Source organism: Calypte anna, chromosome 1 (genome assembly GCF_003957555.1).
Source record: "Calypte anna isolate BGI_N300 chromosome 1, bCalAnn1_v1.p, whole genome shotgun sequence".
Classification (NCBI taxonomy): domain Eukaryota; kingdom Metazoa; phylum Chordata; class Aves; order Apodiformes; family Trochilidae; genus Calypte; species Calypte anna.
This window is the reverse complement of record NC_044244.1, coordinates 24476323-24494843: the sequence shown is the minus strand read 5'-3', so window position 1 is coordinate 24494843 and position 18521 is coordinate 24476323. Positions and strand designations below refer to the sequence as shown.

General features: G+C 35.3%; 1 protein-coding gene across 2 annotated transcripts in view; it reads left to right on the top strand.

Moving 5' to 3' along the window:
- The window catches only part of CAPZA2 (capping actin protein of muscle Z-line subunit alpha 2), a 29392-nt gene extending 11523 nt beyond the window's left edge, over nt 1-17869 (top strand). The window contains exons 2-10 of one of the 2 annotated variants that reach the window (XM_030446020.1): nt 744-807; nt 2537-2588; nt 3368-3431; nt 3928-4134; nt 5278-5357; nt 7286-7364; nt 10616-10687; nt 13273-13335; nt 14246-17869. In XM_030446020.1, the coding sequence (XP_030301880.1) occupies nt 744-807; nt 2537-2588; nt 3368-3431; nt 3928-4134; nt 5278-5357; nt 7286-7364; nt 10616-10687; nt 13273-13335; nt 14246-14386 (822 nt within the window). In that variant the 3' untranslated portion in view covers nt 14387-17869. Of the gene's footprint in view, nt 1-698; nt 808-2536; nt 2589-3367; nt 3432-3927; nt 4135-5277; nt 5358-7285; nt 7365-10615; nt 10688-13272; nt 13336-14245 lie in introns of those variants that run through there. The other variant, XM_008500582.2, reaches the window with a different exon arrangement.
- The last annotated feature ends 652 nt before the right edge of the window (nt 17870-18521 follow it).

The following is an 18521-nucleotide window of genomic DNA, read 5'->3' as shown; positions in this document are numbered from 1 at the left end:
GGTATCCTCTGTTTGGATAGTGGCAAAAAAATAAATTTTCTACTTTTGCTCACTGCAGTTGTACAAGTGCTTGTGCAGACAAAAGGAGAGAGAAAGCCTCCACATACTTTCAGTGGAAATAGTGGATTATGCTCTATTTAGTCTGCAAGAAGTTGCTCAAGAACTTGCATTAAAGAAGTTCTCAAGGTGTTTTTCTGAACTTTATCAGCTGATAATGTGGTATTAAGAGGCATTAAAAGTAGATGTAGGTGAAATTACATGCTTTGGTGTGTGCACAAGTGTTTTTAAGTTTATTTAGTCTATGAATTACTGTCTAGCTGTGTGACTCTTGGAAAGTTTAGAACCATAGGATGTGTAGTAAAATTAGAGAAGAAGCTTTGAAGATTGAAAGTGTATCTTCACCATGGCTTTTGGCTGTCTTGAAATAAGTAGTGGTTCCTAGGCATTCATGGACTGATCTTATTGTTATATTAATATTTTTATTTTTCCCAGTAACAGAAAATATGAGTGACAGTGTCTTTATCTGCTTCCATCAATATAATTTCCTCTATTCTGTTTGAAGAGGTAGAACTTTATATTCTGTGTTTCTAATAATGATGGCATAGTTTAAGTAATGTAGACAAATAGATGAAACGGGAGTTGTACAATTTCATGTCTGACTATTAGAGCTATAAATTGCATATTTAGTTTCAAAAGGAATGAATACAAATGTATACAACCACATAATTGTTTTTGTATTTAAGGTGCGCATAGCAGCAAAATTCATAATTCATGCTCCTCCTGGGGAATTCAATGAGGTGTTCAATGGTGAGTATCTCTCTGTTCTGTCCTTTCGTGTAAGGCATCTGTATCCATAATTGCATTGCTGATTACTTTCCTGAATTTCATGTAGCTTATATTTTAGCAGCTCACTTGCTGTAAAAGCTGGTTTTGTAGCTTGGCATAATCAGATCTGCAGTCACAAGACAGTCTGGAGCTTACGTTTTTCTTTGTGAGAATGATCTTTCTGTTTTTAATCAGTCATGACTTAACAGTTGCTAGGGTTTTAGTATAGAAGGCAGTACTTCTTTGATTTCTCTACTTGGATAGATTGTTATATTCTTCAACAGGAGTTAAACCAAAAGAAATTAAAATGGGGTTTCTTTTTTGTTGTTGCTGGTTTTGGGGGCGTTGTTTTTTTAAAAGGAATATTATAAAAAATACTTGTTATTAGATATGCAAAGGACTACAGCTTATTGCTGTAGAAAGAATATTGTTGTGGAAAGAATGTTAGCTTCTCTCAACTATTCTTGCCTGAACTTTACCTGAAGTGTTACTCTTTTTTCAAAAATTGTTATGTGTCTTGCATCAGGATGGATGGGCATACATCTGTAAGAAGGCATACGTTTTGTAGCTCTAGCTTACAAATAGCTCTGGTGGTATGTATGTTAAATAGAAGGTTTAGGATGCTAAACTTGATCAGTGTCAGGTTGGAGAGAGCTGAAATTTCTTAAATGCATTATTTTTAGAAGTACCTCTAAACTTCTGCATTTGTCTTGCATTTGTGAAATGAACTATAGGTGAGCAGCTCATTAATGCAGCTCCCTGATGGTTAATGAGATTTCTTACAACAGTACTGCTCTAAACAGTAGTGTTAAGTAAATTCATGGCTTAATTAAATTCACATGGCTTAAATTCCAGTTCTGCAAAATGTGTTTTTGTTTGCTTTGTTTGCCTTGGGGTTTTTTGGTTTTATGGAGCTGTTTTTTGTGGGGTTTTGGGGTGGTTGTTTTTTTTATTGTTGTTGCTTGGGATTGTTGTTGTTGGGTGGTTTGTTTGGTTTTTGTTTTAGGTGTTCTGTTTTGTGGTTTTGAAAAAATATTTCAGATTCTGGACTTTTTTTTTGCTAAGTTGTGTAGTACCTTTAGAATCTTTGGAGGAGTTAAAATGTTGTGAGACTAATGTTAATTCATGATCAGTAAGGCAGTCAAGTACATAAATTTGCTGCATAGTAAATATGAAGTCTTTCTGAGGAGAGTATTGACTTTATTTTCTACACCTATATTTCTTTTATGATGGTAGAGGAAAAATTGTGCTGTGGCTACTATGTGTCTTAAAGAAATGAGCAAAAATGGTAAGGCTTAAGAAGAAAAGTACAACATAGTCATATTACTGTCATCAAAATGCAGTAATCGTTACTGTCAATTCAGTGTGAGGGATTTGGTAGTTTGCATCTTAAAAGTGAACTCATTTGAATCCTATGTTGTTCTTATTCAGAACTTCTTAAAATCAGTCTGACAGATTCCTAGAGCTGTCACACAGCCTGTAGACTATAGCTTGTATCTGCTTACCAGATTGTGTTGGAAGAGATCCATTTCCATAATATTCTTCTGATTTTGCTCAGTCAAAATGATGAAATATGAAGCAATAAAATTCCTACCTAGTAATCTTTATGGCTATGGGGTGGTTTGGGATTTTTGGTTTTTTACAGTCTGTTGACATTTTATATCTGACTGAAACAAGTTTCTGAATTAACTGTATTTTTATGTTGTTTCAGATGTTCGGTTGCTGCTTAATAATGACAATCTTCTCAGGGAAGGAGCAGCCCAGTAAGTACCAGTTGCCACATACACAGTTGGCTTTAAAGCAAGATGTTTTTCAGTAAGACTTTATACTTTCTCAGGAAACTGTCGGTAAGTGATTTGTTTAAAAAGATATGTGCTTGGCAAGAAAAACCCTGGTATGTGTGTTGTGCATCTTTCATCAAGGTTAAATACTTGGCAGAGGAGAGATCTGTATTGTATCTCAATGATTAGAGTAACTGTTTTGGAAATGAGCAACCTGGGTTTTGGAACCAGTCTCCACCTTTTTTAATTTAATTTTCTATTTCTTAGTAGATTTTATAGGCAATATACATCTATAAAATTCTGCTTCTTTAGAACCTACTTTTATACCTACATTAAGCTTACTGCATTTTATGGTAAAATCATAGAATCATAGAATCCTTGGGGTTGGAAGGGACCTCAAAAGATCATCTAGTCCAACCCCCCCAAAATTGGTTTCATCTGTGACACAGACCAGTATCTGGCTTAAAAGGTTGGATCCCTGTGGAATCTAAACTTTGCTATTCCAGTTTCTGTGGGTTACTGTAAAGCTTATGTGTTTATCTGTGTTGGGTTACTTTTGAATATAAATCATTTTGTAATGGTGGTTGGAATCTAATACCGGCACTTAATGAACCAAGAAATTTGGGATTGCTAGATAATGGAACATTGATACCCTCTCTTGATGCATCATTACCAGATTATTAGCTATTAAATCTCTTTGAGCTACTAAGGAGAAAGATTGCTTGATGCAGGCCTTTATTTGTTTTTTTTTCCTTTTGTAGTGCATTTGCACAGTACAACTTGGACCAGTTTACTCCAGTAAAAATTGACGGTTATGATGAACAGGTATGAATACAAAGAAATGCTTGCAGCATTCCTTAAACTGTTAAAGAAGTTCCAGTATTGGCAATAAAATGAAAATAAATACATTTTCCCTGCTAAAATACAGAGATTGTGGCCTCCCAGTACTACTAGTTCCATAAGCTAAGCATTTAGGGCATCTAAAGAGCTTGAAATTTTCTTCTATGCTATTGTCCTGAATCCAATCAATCTGATGGAGAACTGTAGAGCAGTTTGTTCCATCTTGTTAGAAAACAGTAATTTCACTATTGCGTTGTTTGCTGCAGTAATACTGTAGGATTCTGGATTTTTTTTCTTCTGAGTCAGTGTGCCATGTTAGCCTCGTACTCTCTTGCTATCTTCATATATATATTTTTTTTTTTAATGTGAGTCTTTGGACATGACTAAGTTTAGTTAAACATAAGATATAATTTGATTTGGCATAGTATTATTTTCTCTTTATTCATCAGCAAATGTGACTAACTAAAATTTTATAATACAGGTTTTGATAACAGAGCACGGTGATTTGGGAAATGGAAAATTTTTGGATCCCAAGAACAAGATTTCTTTTAAATTTGATCACTTAAGAAAGGAGGCTACTGATCCTAGACCCCATGAAGTTGAAAATGCCATAGAATCCTGGAGAAATTCAGTTGAAACAGCAATGAAAGCATATGTGAAAGAACACTACCCAAATGGTGTCTGCACAGTAAGTACTACATTATATAACAGCAGTAACACTATAGATAAAAACCTAAAATAAAAGTGTAGCTCTCTATAAACTAAGAAGACAGGTGGTTTGAAATGTTAAGAGTCTAGTCCTATAATGGGTTCATACAGGGAAATGAGGGAAAGCTTCAGAAGTTTAATATTTCATCTATTGGATTGCAAGTGGATGGTTGCTTTAGGTCATAATAAAGACTTAAGTCTCAGTTCTGAAGAATTTTTATTTAAATTTCTTAAAGCAGTAAGATGACCTTGTGTAGATTACTGCAGACTGTTGATCTTGGCTACCTGACTATTTAATTAAAAAGCAATCCATGAGATACAAATCCCTGTGTTGGTTTGGTTCACTGACAAAACTGTTAGTAAGGCAAACTGTTTTTTCCCAGTCAAAGTGCTATATTCTTACCATGAGAATCAGTGGGTTCTGGTGGCTTCTTAAAATAAAACTCTCACTCTGGACCATAATAGCAATTTGCTGCTAGAAGCCCTGTGACTATTTAAAGTTCAGCAAAGTAATCTAATTATTGCTGTTCTGTGCTTTGCATTAACATGATGGAAAAATTAACTAGAAAAAATAAAAATCAGTTGCTGAGTTTACAAGTTGAATTGGATTCCTAGGCAGTCAGATCAGTTGAAGCTTCTGTAAAGAAAACCAGATTGCATGCTTGTTGAGATAATTTATAGTTATATTTGATTTTAGGGGAATAAGTAGAACCACCAGTAGGACCAAAACCACCCTTTGAATAATTTTTTTACTAGTCTGTAAAGGCTTATATCATCATTTAGTTGTAGAATTACTGGTATCTGAAGTCCTCCTGGTGATATGTATTGTCACAGCAGTTACTGCTATAGGCTTGAAATTCCTATAGTAGCAGAAAAATGAGCTTGCAATACATAAAATCACAGTTAAGCTGCTTGACCTTCAGGTTTTCTTATCTTAGATTTTTTTGAATGTTTTACTTTAGTGTTTCATGTACTGAATATTATCTAAGAACCACAATGGTTTTAAAATTAAATTTTAGTTTGTATAGTGGTAATAGAACAAGGTACCTCTAAGATATTTGAGCAAGACAGATGCTGAAAGTTTAACTCTGGGGTGTTTGGTTTTTTTTCATTTCTAATGTAGGTGTATGGTAAAACAATTGATGGACAGCAGACCATTATTGCTTGCATAGAGAGCCATCAGTTCCAAGCAAAAAATTTTTGGTAAGTTTCTGCATGGATATAGAATGCAATTTGTACTTTGAAATACAACAAACAGAATAACTGTGTTAGTGCTATTATATTGATAATCCTTAGTTCAGAGGAGGTGCATGCCCATGTGACCTTATTGTGCCTCCACTCCACCCAAGTCGTTACTTGAGTATTACAATCTTTATCTTAAAGAAGAGGAACAACTTTTTATAGATGGAGGAAATCTTTCTTGAAAATATTCCTTAATAAAGTTATGGTCAGATACCTATGGGTATATGTTGACCATGTTTCTAAGAGTTTTAAAGGAGGATAGTCAGATTAATTCTCATTCTTAGGAAGTTTTAGCAAATGTATATTTCTTTGAGGGTTTGGGGGATGGAAGAATAGATTGCAAGTTACCCAGCTGTATGTCTAGATATTCAGCCCAAGCCACAGTCAGTATTTATTCTCAAGGTGTCTCAGATTTTTATGCGTTTGGAAAGCTGGCAGCCTACTGTGAAAGCAGGTTTTTTGGATGATAGAGAACATGCCAAAGACAAATGTTCTATGAATCTCTGAAATACTAATAGCATAGTAGGATAGATGGTTTATGAAAGAATCTGGAAGAGAAGGAAGGACAGTTCATATCTTAAAAAACATCTTAAGTCAGCAGACATAACTAAAGTAATGACACGTTGTTTTTAATTTAGAGCATTTCCTATAGAAGGATCCTTCTGCACTGGAGCTCTTCTTGGAGTAGCATCTTAAGGACAAAAAAGAAGTCCCAGGGTGGAAACATTGTAGTCATCTTAATTTCAAGGTCCAGAAAGAGACTAAGAGGCAAACAAATCTGCTGACTAGTCATTTAGTCATTGAATCCTGTGCATTTGAAAACCAGTACTGTACCTAAAATGTAGTTCAGCATGTAAGCTTTCTTAAAATTGATGGGTCAGTCCTAAGGTTACAGATGTCACAGGGCTGGGTGACCCTTTAAGTTTTCTTAAAGATGCCAACAAGCTTCTGAATTGCCTCATCCTAACTTTTCAGTGGTAATCTGTAATTTGGATATTGCCTGAAATAATAACCAATGGTTTTATAATTGAATTACTGACATCTAGGATGTCTCAATATAGATCCATTAGTAGGTGTTAATCTCAGTCTTCACCTCTTTCTCTCCCCTTGTTGAATGCACTGGAATCTACACCTAACATTAATAGGATTGGAACGCATAGTGTCAGCTTTCTTTAAGTGCAAAGGAGAAATTGAGAGACAGCTGCAGTGCATTCTTAATATAGCTCTGATGTACTAACTTTCTAATCCACCAGCCTCCAAACTAAATAAGAAAATGTCTAGTCTACAGGAAAGAAATCAGGTGAACCTACAATCTCCCTATACTGTTTTCCAGATGTTTGAAACTCCCTTTAAGCAGTTTGGCAAAGATATTGAATTTGTGGAAGGAAACTGGAAGGAAATGGCTGTCCTGGAACAGAAATAATAGAAGAAATGAAAGGCCTAGTACAGTTCAGCATAGTGGAAAATCTTGCTCTTTAATGTTCCTTCCATTCAGGTTTTTTGTAGCCTGATGTGAAGTGTGACTTTGGCTGATCCAGCAAGTCGTCCACTCCTGGAAACAAGATATTGACTATATATACCTAAATAATAGAATAATAAAGGAGGGAAAAAACATTGAGACATTAGGTATTTTCAGAAGTTAAGTCTTACTGTTAAACGTTTCTTACTAATAAGTCTTCTTGCTCCACATCCAAAACTCTGGGGGTAAATATTTTGGAAAACTGTTCTTTTCTCAACTGATTTGAGGAATGAATCCTTAGGGAAATATTTTGTGCATATATAGGTGTACAGCAGACTGAATTTTTCCTTTGACAAGCAGTTGTATGTTGGGTTTGGGGTTTTTTTCCCCTTAGCTAGTGGGGTGACATCTGATTTCTATTTTTTTAAAGGAATGGCCGCTGGAGGTCGGAATGGAAGTTTACAATCACCCCTTCAACCACTCAAGTGGCTGGCATCTTAAAAATTCAGGTATGCTTATCTCAAACGGTGCCTTGATCAGTACAGTCTCCAATTATTATCAAGGGAGGCAACTGTATTAAGAATTCCAAGAGAGTTTGTGGACCAAATAAGCAAAGCAGAGATGCCTGTTCAGTGAAATATTTCCAACTTAATTGCATGTTTACCTAATCCTTACAAAATACAAAATACATGTTTAGTGTAATGACTCAGAAGACTTCTGACGCTGTACGTGTTCACCTAGGCTGAGCATATAACTCTTTGTCACACTGGCACGAGCCTTTCCTGAGGGTAGGCCCTATCTGAAGTAGAACTTTTTTTCTTTTTAACTGCTAGTAGCAAGGGGTTTTCATGTTATCCATCCTGCTGTTCAGAAAGATGGGAATCTTTGGTTCCAGTCATTCCAACATTCAAAATTTTTCAGTCTGGGTCGTCTTCGTTCAGAATTTGCCCTCCCTTCTGGCTTTAGGGAATCCAGAAGGGAGATGCTTTCCAAGCAGGAATGCAGAAATCTTGAGACCAAAGGAAGTCTGACTGTCATGTGGAGGGCAGGGGGACTTGCCTTCCTGGACTGGTTCTCTGGAATATATATGTTTTTTGCAGGAGTTAAATAATTAAAACGCTTCTGAGATCAGGGACGGAGTGCAGTCTGGCTTTCAGTGTAGTACATTATTATTTTTACAAGATGCAGAGTCAACTCCCCATGAGTTTTACACTGCCTTTACTGCTCAGTGACTGGACTTCAGAAGATACATGCAATGGTATTTTTAAAATCCATAGCCTTAGACTTAGGATGTTATTTTGAGATGTGGTAGATGTGTTCAGATCCACCAAAGCAGGGGGCTTGAATCTGATTTCCCATTCTGGGGCAGTTTCTATAACAATTGGAATGATAGTCAAAATGTAGACAGCCATTATTAAATTGTCAGATCAAGGTGGTCAGGGTAGGCACCCTATAAATAACTTAAAGGCTTCTCAAGACTTTGGGGGAATCTGAGTAAACTGTCACTTAAATCCAGGTTGCAGTCAAACAGGCATTTTGTTTACAGCATACACTTTTGGTTAAATGTCTGAAGAGATTTTCCAGAACAAACAGGCAGATGTCTGTCTAATTCTAAGAAAGACTAGCTCAGCAGCCTAGAAAATAGCCTCAATTAGGGAACCTAGTCAGGTTTTAATTGGCATCTTAATTTGAGCAGCAGTTTCAAATTTTTAGAAACTGTGTAAAATTTCTTCAGTGGCTGTGGGAGTGCTTCCCTTCCCCCTCTACAGAAAAACAAGCAAAAGAGCTTTAATTTTTTTTTTTAAGGAGCAAAATAATTCTTTATAAATTAGCAAAATTTCAGACTACTGAAGTTTCAGAATCTTTATGGCAGCAATATGGCCATTGCCCTGTTTCTGGTAAGATCTTTTATAAATATACTGGGGAAAATTCCAGCATCCCCTGCTGTCTTCAGGTGCCTTAATTTTTAATGTCATTTGCACAATTTTTTCCTTTTTAAAACATTTTGTTGGTAGATTCTAATACAGGAGATTCTCAGCTGTCTTGATCTGTTTGTTTAATTTCTTCCACTTATACATGAGGGGAAAACTGCAACAGCAGTCTTTACTAAAACTGAGTGCCTGTGGTGTTTGACATGCTCCAGCTGTGCATGGAAAACAACTGATAAGCATACTGGTTAATAATTTTATCTTTTAGATAATTTGTAAATCTCATCCCTCCTTAGTTAACCTTTCCAGAGGCTCTGTTCATAAACATCATCCTTCTGAACCCAAACCTAGTATTCTAGAAGGATGTCAGTAGTGAGTTACTTATCATATTTTGTATAAAGTACAACACATCCCAGAATTAGATTGGACTCTTCATCCCTTTTAAGTTTGTAGGCCTGAGTGTTTGCCAAGAATGTGACTCAGTGAGACAGACAAGAGTTTCTTACTGATGTTGGCCTCAGAGCACAGGGAAGGTTTGAGCCCTCTGCAGTGGATTGTGACAGAAAAGGGGGAAGATTTATACTTCTCTGTGTTCTGCTGTTTCATTGGGAGGTCTCAGAATTTTGCACTGAGTAAGCACTACTCATTTCTTAAAAACTGGATTGACAATAAGCGAAATAATATTATAAGGTGAATCATAGGAAATAGTTTTTCTTGTATAGGCACCTTTATTTTGCTTAGGTGTAGCTGTCTTACTGTGCAATGAGTTTTCTGTACCATTATCTCTAAGACTGATGAGGGTCTCATGCACATTATAGTGGTAGTATGATGTAGCTGTAGTACTGTGCATTTTTCTCCAAATTAAAATGTAATCTTTCCTAATAAGCTGAGACACAAATATCTCATATCTTCATAACATAAGCTGTGTTGACTATCAGAATTGCAAAAAATCTTCTAAAATACCTGTTCAAATTTCAGTGAGCTGCATTACCTTCTATATCAGTTATTGTGAATGATTACATGTAACTTTATATATACTTCCTATTTTTTTTAAATTTTCCAGTAGCTGTATCTGAAACAGAATGTTTTCAGATCCTTTCCAACTGAATTAAAAAGTACTAACGTTACCTTGAGTAGAGTTTTACTGGTCTGATCCTGCAAAATAATCAAGGAAGTTATTTCTGTAGATATAACATTTCAAGAGTATTTAATTCTGCTTTGCTATCTAACCTTGGCAGATTTTGTCCCTGAAGGCTTCTTTCTCTAGATAAATTCCAGCTTCCAGTTACAAGCCATATCTAATAGAGGAAAATACGAAAACCAAGCACATCTGGAAAAGGAACTGTCCCTAGAAAACTGTTTGGGTGAAGGAAAAAACAACCACAGTATCCTAAAGCCTTGCCAAAATGGTTCTCATTTTATGTGTATCTTCACCATTTCAAGAGAAGACCACATAAGCATTAGGTTGTCTTTTTCATTACATTAATCAAAACCTTGGTTTAGTGGCAGACTCAGCAGTGTTAGGTTTATAGTTGGAATCAATGATCTAAAGGTCTTTTCCAGCCTAAGTGATTCTATGGCTCTGTGATTCCTGCATGAAATATTACTTTAAGGCACATTAACACAAAAATGTTTCCAGAGTAGCTTCTTTTCTATTCCCCTTCAGAGATACTTAAATTCTGCAACATGTTAGTTATCCTGTGTGGTTTTGTTGTTTTGTACCATTTTATGTGTGGTTTTGTTTCTGATAGCTTTACTACAATATGTTGTTTTTTCTGTGTGTTGTTGGTCTGTAACATTTAATATGAGGTTAATTTTTTAATTTTCTGTAGGTTCACTATTATGAAGACGGTAACGTTCAGCTGGTGAGCCATAAAGACATACAGGATTCTCTAACAGTGTCTGTAAGTGAACTTTGAAAACCTTTTGTCTTTGTATATTGAAATGTGTGTATATTGAAATGACTTGTTAATTTATAAAGAGAAACAAGCTTAAAGAAACCCTCAAAAGTGTAGAGGCTAGTTTGCTCTTCTGTATGAATGGTAGTTAATGTCCAAATTTATAAATATTTTGCTATGTAATATTTACTACTTTCACCCAGCATGTAGTTAACAATTCTTTTTTTCTTAAAAAAAAAAAGGTTAAAATATTGAAATTAATGTATGCATGCATAAGATAAGTTCAATTGTAAAGCTTTTATTAGCTTGAAATCAGTCTTTCTGCATTTCTGTTGAATTTAAATTTTGGTCTGCAGAGTGCCCTATAGAATTAATTTTTTTAATATGAAGGAGGTTTGAGTTATAATAATCCATTTAAACAGTAGTCTTTAGGAGATTACCTCCCTTGCTTAGTGGGAGAAGACTAGTATGCTAAAAAAAGTAAAAAAATGCTACCAGTTGTGAAGCAGTAGTGGGTATTCTTCCTTCATTTCTGCCCTGTCTGTAACTGGTGCTGTCAGCCTCTTGCTTTTATGTACAAAAAACCCATTCAGAGATTCTCTGCCTTAAGAAGCATAGTACACTTTGTATAGAAAGCATAATTTTTCCCAACTTCTTTCCAAACGGATCATTATAGTAAGGGGGAGCAGACAGTAGAAATAAAAATTGTTTGGAAATAGAACCAGATGTATCCTTAAAGAGTTGGTAATGTTGCAAGATTAATTACTTCTGCTTATGAAATAATGCTCTTCTTGCCTATTGGAGATCTTGTTTATAAACACTTAAGATTTTCTGTTGGAGTGTTCTTTACTAAAACCTAAGCCAGTGCAGTTAAACCGGCAAAGGGGAATTGTGAAAGTGAACACTAGGACTATTTTAATGATAATGACTGATAGTGACCAATTTGGCTCAAAAGCTCAATTCATCAATAAACAACATTGTTTGTTAATATAAAGCAAGGCTTGTTGGCTTTTCAGTTGCAATAGCACCATAAAGAATGGGGGAGTGTGGTGCCAACCGATAACGCTTCTGGAGCTGTAGATATAAAATTACTTCTGACCCCCTAAGCAAAGGGATCTATGTAGTCTTTCATGCAACTAAAAGCTGCTTCAGGGAAGATTATGTGGAAGTGGTTCTCCTTTCAATAGCTTGTGCTTCAGTTTCTGTTGGGAAGAAACTTAATCCTGTTCTGCAATTTAGTGAAGTAGCAGAAGACTGAGTAGAAAAACATCACTAAAGCAAACCCAAGTATGCTGCTGGTTACCAGTTTATAGCCTTGGCTTTGAGCTTCGGTGAGGGCAGAGGCTGTACAGGTTCTTATTGCATACAGAAGGAATAGTAGGTAGATTAAAAGGAGACCAAACAACTCCTTTTTTGTTTGGCAGAGAAGCAATTTTCTACCATTAATGGGCACAACAGAAATAAATGACTTAAGAGTTCTCTTGTTGTTGGAGCTCTGAATACTTTTGCTGAAAGTTACTTTTTTAGCCCTAATTTCTCTCTGAGCCAAATAAGACCTCATGTCTCAGTTCAGTGAAGAGTCAGAGCCCTCACATTTGTTTTACTTGGTCTCTACCTTCTCCTACATCTCTTTCTACAGTGGCCAGGAGCACTTCCACAGCTGCTAGCTGCAGTTTCATTGAAACTCTGAATCACATTTAGTTGAAGCTGCCATAGCTTTCTCCCTTTGCCTTTGTAGGAATGAGGGATCATGTGGGGTGAGAACACTCCTATCTTTCAACAGCTTCTCCAAAAGCACCCTTAGGAATGTCTCCAACATCAAGCTTAAGTTTCAAAATTCATGAACCCTCATTTCCTTATGAGACCTTTTTCAAGCACTTCAGTTAATTTGTCTTCAGATTGACTGACAGGTCATTTTTTATTTTTAAAACAAACACAAATTTGCATACTTAAGGATGAGGCCCAAAGCCAAGAAATTGTTCATCAGTCATCATGAAATTTGGACTTTGTGGTGTGTTGCACCGTCATTTTTGCAAGATGTCCTTGGGCATGTTTTTAAAAGATCAGGTATATGAAGTCTAGTGTTTGCATCAGCTTAGTCTCCAGATTCAGGATGTTTAGAGGTGGGCATATTTAGTTTGGTATTTTTTGCTTTATTTGCATACTTCTGGGTTAGCTGCTATTCTTTAAGATTTCCTGAATTTATACAGGAAATTTAACATTGATGTTAACATCTATGCTTTGCATGTTTGAAGTGACTTGTGTATGTGTGTTTTGTCGTATTTCCAAATGCTGTTCTGTTTCATATGTCCTTTTATCATACTATAGCATTTTAAATAAAGATATTTTAATGAGCTCCATGGTAATCTTTATGCATGTTGCAGCCATACTTTATATGTATATTGAAATATAATAATAATGTGACATAGGCCTTTTGGGTGAATGTTTTGTTCAATTTTGGTTTAGCCACTAAGTGGCTGTGTGTTCTTATGGAATCTACCTATTATCCTCATAAGTATAGGAAAAAACATCATCAGCTGGTCTTAGAAGCATGCTGCACAGCAGACCTAATTCAAATGTTCTTTTTCTAGAATGAAGCTCAGACAGCGAAGGAATTTATAAAAATCGTAGAGGCTGCAGAAAATGAGTATCAGGTATGTTGGAAAGAAACACTATATCCTTACTCACATGTATAATATTACCATATTCTTAGCCAAACTAGTATTCTATAATTAGTAAGGTTTTGATATTAAGATAATGCAGTTCCATAAAAATATAAATCGATTACATGCTGCTATTAACTGTATCCTTCCTTTCTGTACCTTCTGGTGATTGCATTCACCTACTTATGTTACATTAGAAGTAATTTTTTTGAGAGCAGAAAAGTCCCTAGTATCATCAAACACCAGTAATTCTGATCTCATTTAGTATTAGTGCCTCCCTTAAGTGGATTTTTTTAACAGAGTCTGTTCAGAGGCTGCTCTGTTAGAGAGCATTGCTAATAGGACTATAGGCATTATCCATTTCACTTAGTCATCTTAAAGTCAGAAAAGTATAGTTGTTCTAGATACCCTGTACAAGTGGAATCACGACCATTTAGGCTTTGAACATAAGGTGAATTTCAGACATCGTATTCTGTCGCGTTTTAAAAAATTCTCTTTAATAAAAATTTTACAACTAATACAGCATCATACTGAAGTTCATATGATGTTGTGGATGGACTCTACTTATCCCCACAGGGAAAACAGTGGAAGACAGGTGTCTGAAATTAATGATGTGCAAGCTGACTCTAATCAGCACTTTATTCATGCTGCTGATTAACTCCATGCAGTTTGCTGAAACACCTAGGCTGCAGCCAACTTTATTGCTTCTGTCCCACTCATTTATTTCACATAATTTTAATCTAGATCTGCCAGCTTTCATTCATAAAATATTATTTTAATTTATCACATTTTTATTAAGCCTGTCTAAGAGGTAACAGGCCACTCAATCAGTTAACTTTTTATATAGAATCCTGGTCTGTCCTTCATGTGTTTTTGTCTTGTATGGCTTTATGTTTAACAGACTGCTATCAGTGAGAACTATCAGACCATGTCGGACACTACCTTCAAGGCCTTACGTCGGCAGTTGCCAGTTACCCGCACCAAGATTGACTGGAACAAGATCCTTAGCTATAAGATTGGAAAAGAGATGCAGAATGCTTAAAGTGAACATTGCATGACTGGAGCATTTTAGTGTCCTTGTGTACAAATAAAAATTAGTACAAAAAGTATTTGGAACTGTCAAATCACCCAGTCAGCATGGGCTTTTGCCATTGAAAATCACTGTAAGTAGTTTGGTTAGAGCACAAAGCTTAGCTAATTGACTTTTTTCGTTTTCTTTTCCTTCCAGAGGATTGCAACTTCAGTATAGCTGAATATCTTCCTTTAGAGTTTCTGTTTTACCTTTATTTTTTTATAATGAAGAGACCATGCCTTTAGTTTTCAATTATGCATTAAGAACAGTTTGGAAAATATTTTTGCATATGATAACCCTTTCTCTTGCTTTCATGTGAAATTGACGGCTTCCAAAATTTGCCGTATTCCTTGTGGAGATCAATAATGTGCATTTGTAGGTCAAGGTCAACATGGAGTTAGCCATAGGTGCTGTTTTTGAAATCATCTAGTCTTTCACTCTCTGTAAAATTGGGAAAAGTATTTTCTTTATCATTTAAACCTTTCAGAATACTTATTTAACTAGCTCCATGGTAACTCAGTTTTGTTTGGTTTTTTTTAAGAAAAGGCCAAGGTCTAATGCTGTTTTAAGATTTTGAGATTGAATAAAAATACTTATTTCAGAAATGCATTTAATGCTTTGTTCCTGACAATTACTTAAATGAGCTTAAACTCCATCTGCCCTTGAGGTTTTTTATCATAAAGCCACAAATGTATTATAACAAGGCATATTGTAATATATATAATCCTGTACTCATTACTGTGTCTGTCAGTTTATTTTTTTTCTTGGATTGAAATGTACTAAAATTCAATGTGACATTAAAATGCAAATTTTCTATTTATTTGAGTATCAGATTGCTTCGTGCTAAAGCCTATTTTTGGTGTTTCTATATATTTTTAAAATACTGCTTGAAACAGCCACAAACTTGTGGCCTCTTGGCTATTCTCAGTGTTTTTGGATATTGTTATATTATCAACTCTTGTTTCCATCTGCATTTAAGAAGCATCTACATATGGAAGTCTACTTAAGACAAGTACCTTTAGTTTCACATTGGCTACAGAGGATGGAAGAAATCACAAGACCAAAAATAACACATTATCTTGAGAATACTTTCCCTGTCTAGTGTATCATATATTGAAAATGGATGTCAGGTATTTAAAAACATAGACTTCATTACAAATGCTCTTTAACTTCTCTGAAATGCATATATTTGATTTTAAATTGGATGGAAACCTATTTTAAAATGTGGTAATTATTTATAAGATCATGAGGAAAAATTTTACTAGGTTTTTTGTGGGGTTTTTTAGGGTTGTTTTTTTTCTTTTCTTTTTAGAGGCCAGGTATTTTTTCACACTCCTAAACCAGTAAAACTTACACAATGGTTTCATATCTTTGTTTCTAGCATGAGCAATTTAATTACCTTAAAATATTAATTTACAGCATAGCACGAGAATCTAGACTTGTACTTGAGTATAAAAATATACACACAAAGTAGTTTACTGTTTGAATGGTAATAGCAATACCCCTATATGCTGTTGTTCTTCAGTAGTCTTTTACAAAGGGGTATAGAATCAACTGAAGTTCTTGAAATTAATGCTACTTTACAGTGCTAAACTGTATAGTAGAAGAGTGGAATTTGCTCTACCACAGTCTTCCTGTAGAGTTGCCCTCTTAATTATCTTCTTAGTGAACCATGTTACTCTTTAAAAGAAGGTATATAAAACCTGTAAGTGAGCTACTAGCACATGCTGAAACACTGTCAAGTCAGTCTGTCAGTCATAACTAAGTTTTAAATACAAATCTTGGTTGAAGAATTTCTTCTGTGTATTTAAGAACAAACTAAAAATAAGAGACAGTGAGTAGACAGCTAGGAGAACTGTTCATGGGCAACAACGCTGCAAATAAGTTTTCTAGCTGTTAGAATATTGTGTATGACCTGAATCAGCACTGGCTAAAAGTCAGAATGCTATTTTTCTTACATGAAATAAAAAGCTAGTTTTAAATATATTCCTAATAAAGAGGTATTTTACTGTGAAGTACTCTAGTACTGTGTTTCCCTGTTTATTCAGTCCTGTGATAGTCTTAATTCCTTATCTTCAAAGAATAGCATCCGACGGGTTGATTTCTATCAGTGGGTAGATCTGTATTGCTTCTATTTTTTTCCTGTTGTGTTGTATTTTAGTCTGTGAGATAATTTTACACCTTGAACATCAAATATATTAAGTTATAACTTCAATAAAGCCATTTATATGTAAGTCAACTATTCTATTACTTTTTCAAAATGGTATGCTCTATCATATTTAAGGGTAATGACTCCCCAGGTGAAACTGACCTGAGTATCAGCTGAGGCACATGGCATATTTGCAGTTCTTGATTTCTCTTAAAATTTGGCATGTCACTTTGTTTCTACCCCTTTAAATTGAAGAAATTTAGAGCTTGCTTGGTAGGCTTTAGGGTATTTCATGTAGTAAAGTACCTTCTCTGAGAAATTTTGTTTTGTCATTTGTCTTAATGTGAATTGCTATTAGTTTATATTCTATTTTTAAAGATAAGATTTGTATTGTGGAATGTTGATGTACTAAACATTATGGCTTGTAATATGGACTTGTAAAATGCTTGCATTTATGAAGTGTATTATATCTTGTGCATCTCAGTGCTCCTTTATACAAAGGAAATTTCAACTTATGCAAGTAAGCAATTGTTCTTTCTGAACACGTGCAACAGGAATGACAATTCAGCTTTCAGTTTATCCTGAGCAGACCTTTTTTAATATGTCTGTCCTAAGCCATACTGCAGGTAGAATGAAGCTTTAAAATTATTGTAATTTTGGTTATATCACCACTGCTTTTTATGCTTTAGATGTGGAAAGCAATTCTCCTGGCTCGTTCAGTTGGGAACACTGCAGCATAGTTCATAACTAAATGGTTGTTTAGCCTATGGTTAAAAGTACTGTATGAAAGTGCAAACCCTAACACTTGTGTTCTCTTCAGGGTACAACTCCAGCCACGTCTTATGGCAGTGATGTAGTTTGTGCAGTCTGGGAGTAAATGCATTCCTCTTCCCTGCTTGGCATGTTCTCTTTTTTCTGACAAAGCGGTTTTTGTGCTCTTGAGTTCCCTTCCTCTGGGAGAAATCTGAACTGAGAGATGGGCTCTGAATGTCCACCACATGGCCTCCAGCTTCTAATGGTGATGTGAGTCCATAGCAGTGGTTTCCTTCAGGCAGCTTGAAAACACTTATGCATTGTGGATGTCTGGATGATCAGACTGAACTTGGCCTTCAAATTTCCAAACTGTATATACTGTAGGTAGAGGCTGAACATCAATTGTCTGATTCTGTGGATTCACTGCTATCGTACTGAATTACTTGCTGACCCAGACATAGCTTCTGCCACATATGTTTACTGGAAAGACTACAACTGTTCTTCCTCTGATACAACTGTAAACTAGGTTTAGATTAAACTTAGTTTGTTCATAACCTTGAAGTGTGAGTTTTTGTGTGACAGTGTGAACTCGGAACTCAGTTATTTAAACCAAAAAATGGCATTTTTTTGTTTCCACAGCTTAATACTTGGTAGGTTTTCTTATTAGCAGTGTTTTCCTCTACTGCTGTGACTGGCTTACCAGCAGCATAATACTGTCCATGTGTTGATAGGATATCACGAGAGGATAAGGGCAATAATCATTGCCTTAAAAGATAAATTTTGTTAACACACTTAGTCTTCTCTGTTCAGCTTTTCCTTGCAAATCAATAAAGCTGTGCAAGGACAAATGTGTCAGGTTTTTTTCCAGTTAAGTCAAAGGGACCATTTTGCCTGACTAGCTGTAGTTTGAAATAACTTCAGATCTGAAACAACTTGCAGTTTACAAGGTTGTAAATGTGCCTGCTAAAGTAGTGGGTAGGTGGGTTTGGGGGAACACCACCACATGCTAATAAGGGTTTGCAGTAAATACTCAATTCAGTTCTATATTTAAATTTGCTTAATATTTTTCTATGTCAAGTATATACCAAGTACAGCTACTATAGGAATCAGTGGAAGAATTCAGACTACTTCCTTTAATAAATAGTTTTCCAACATGAAACTCAAACTTTGAGTTTACCCTTTGAGACTCTTTCAGAAATTACT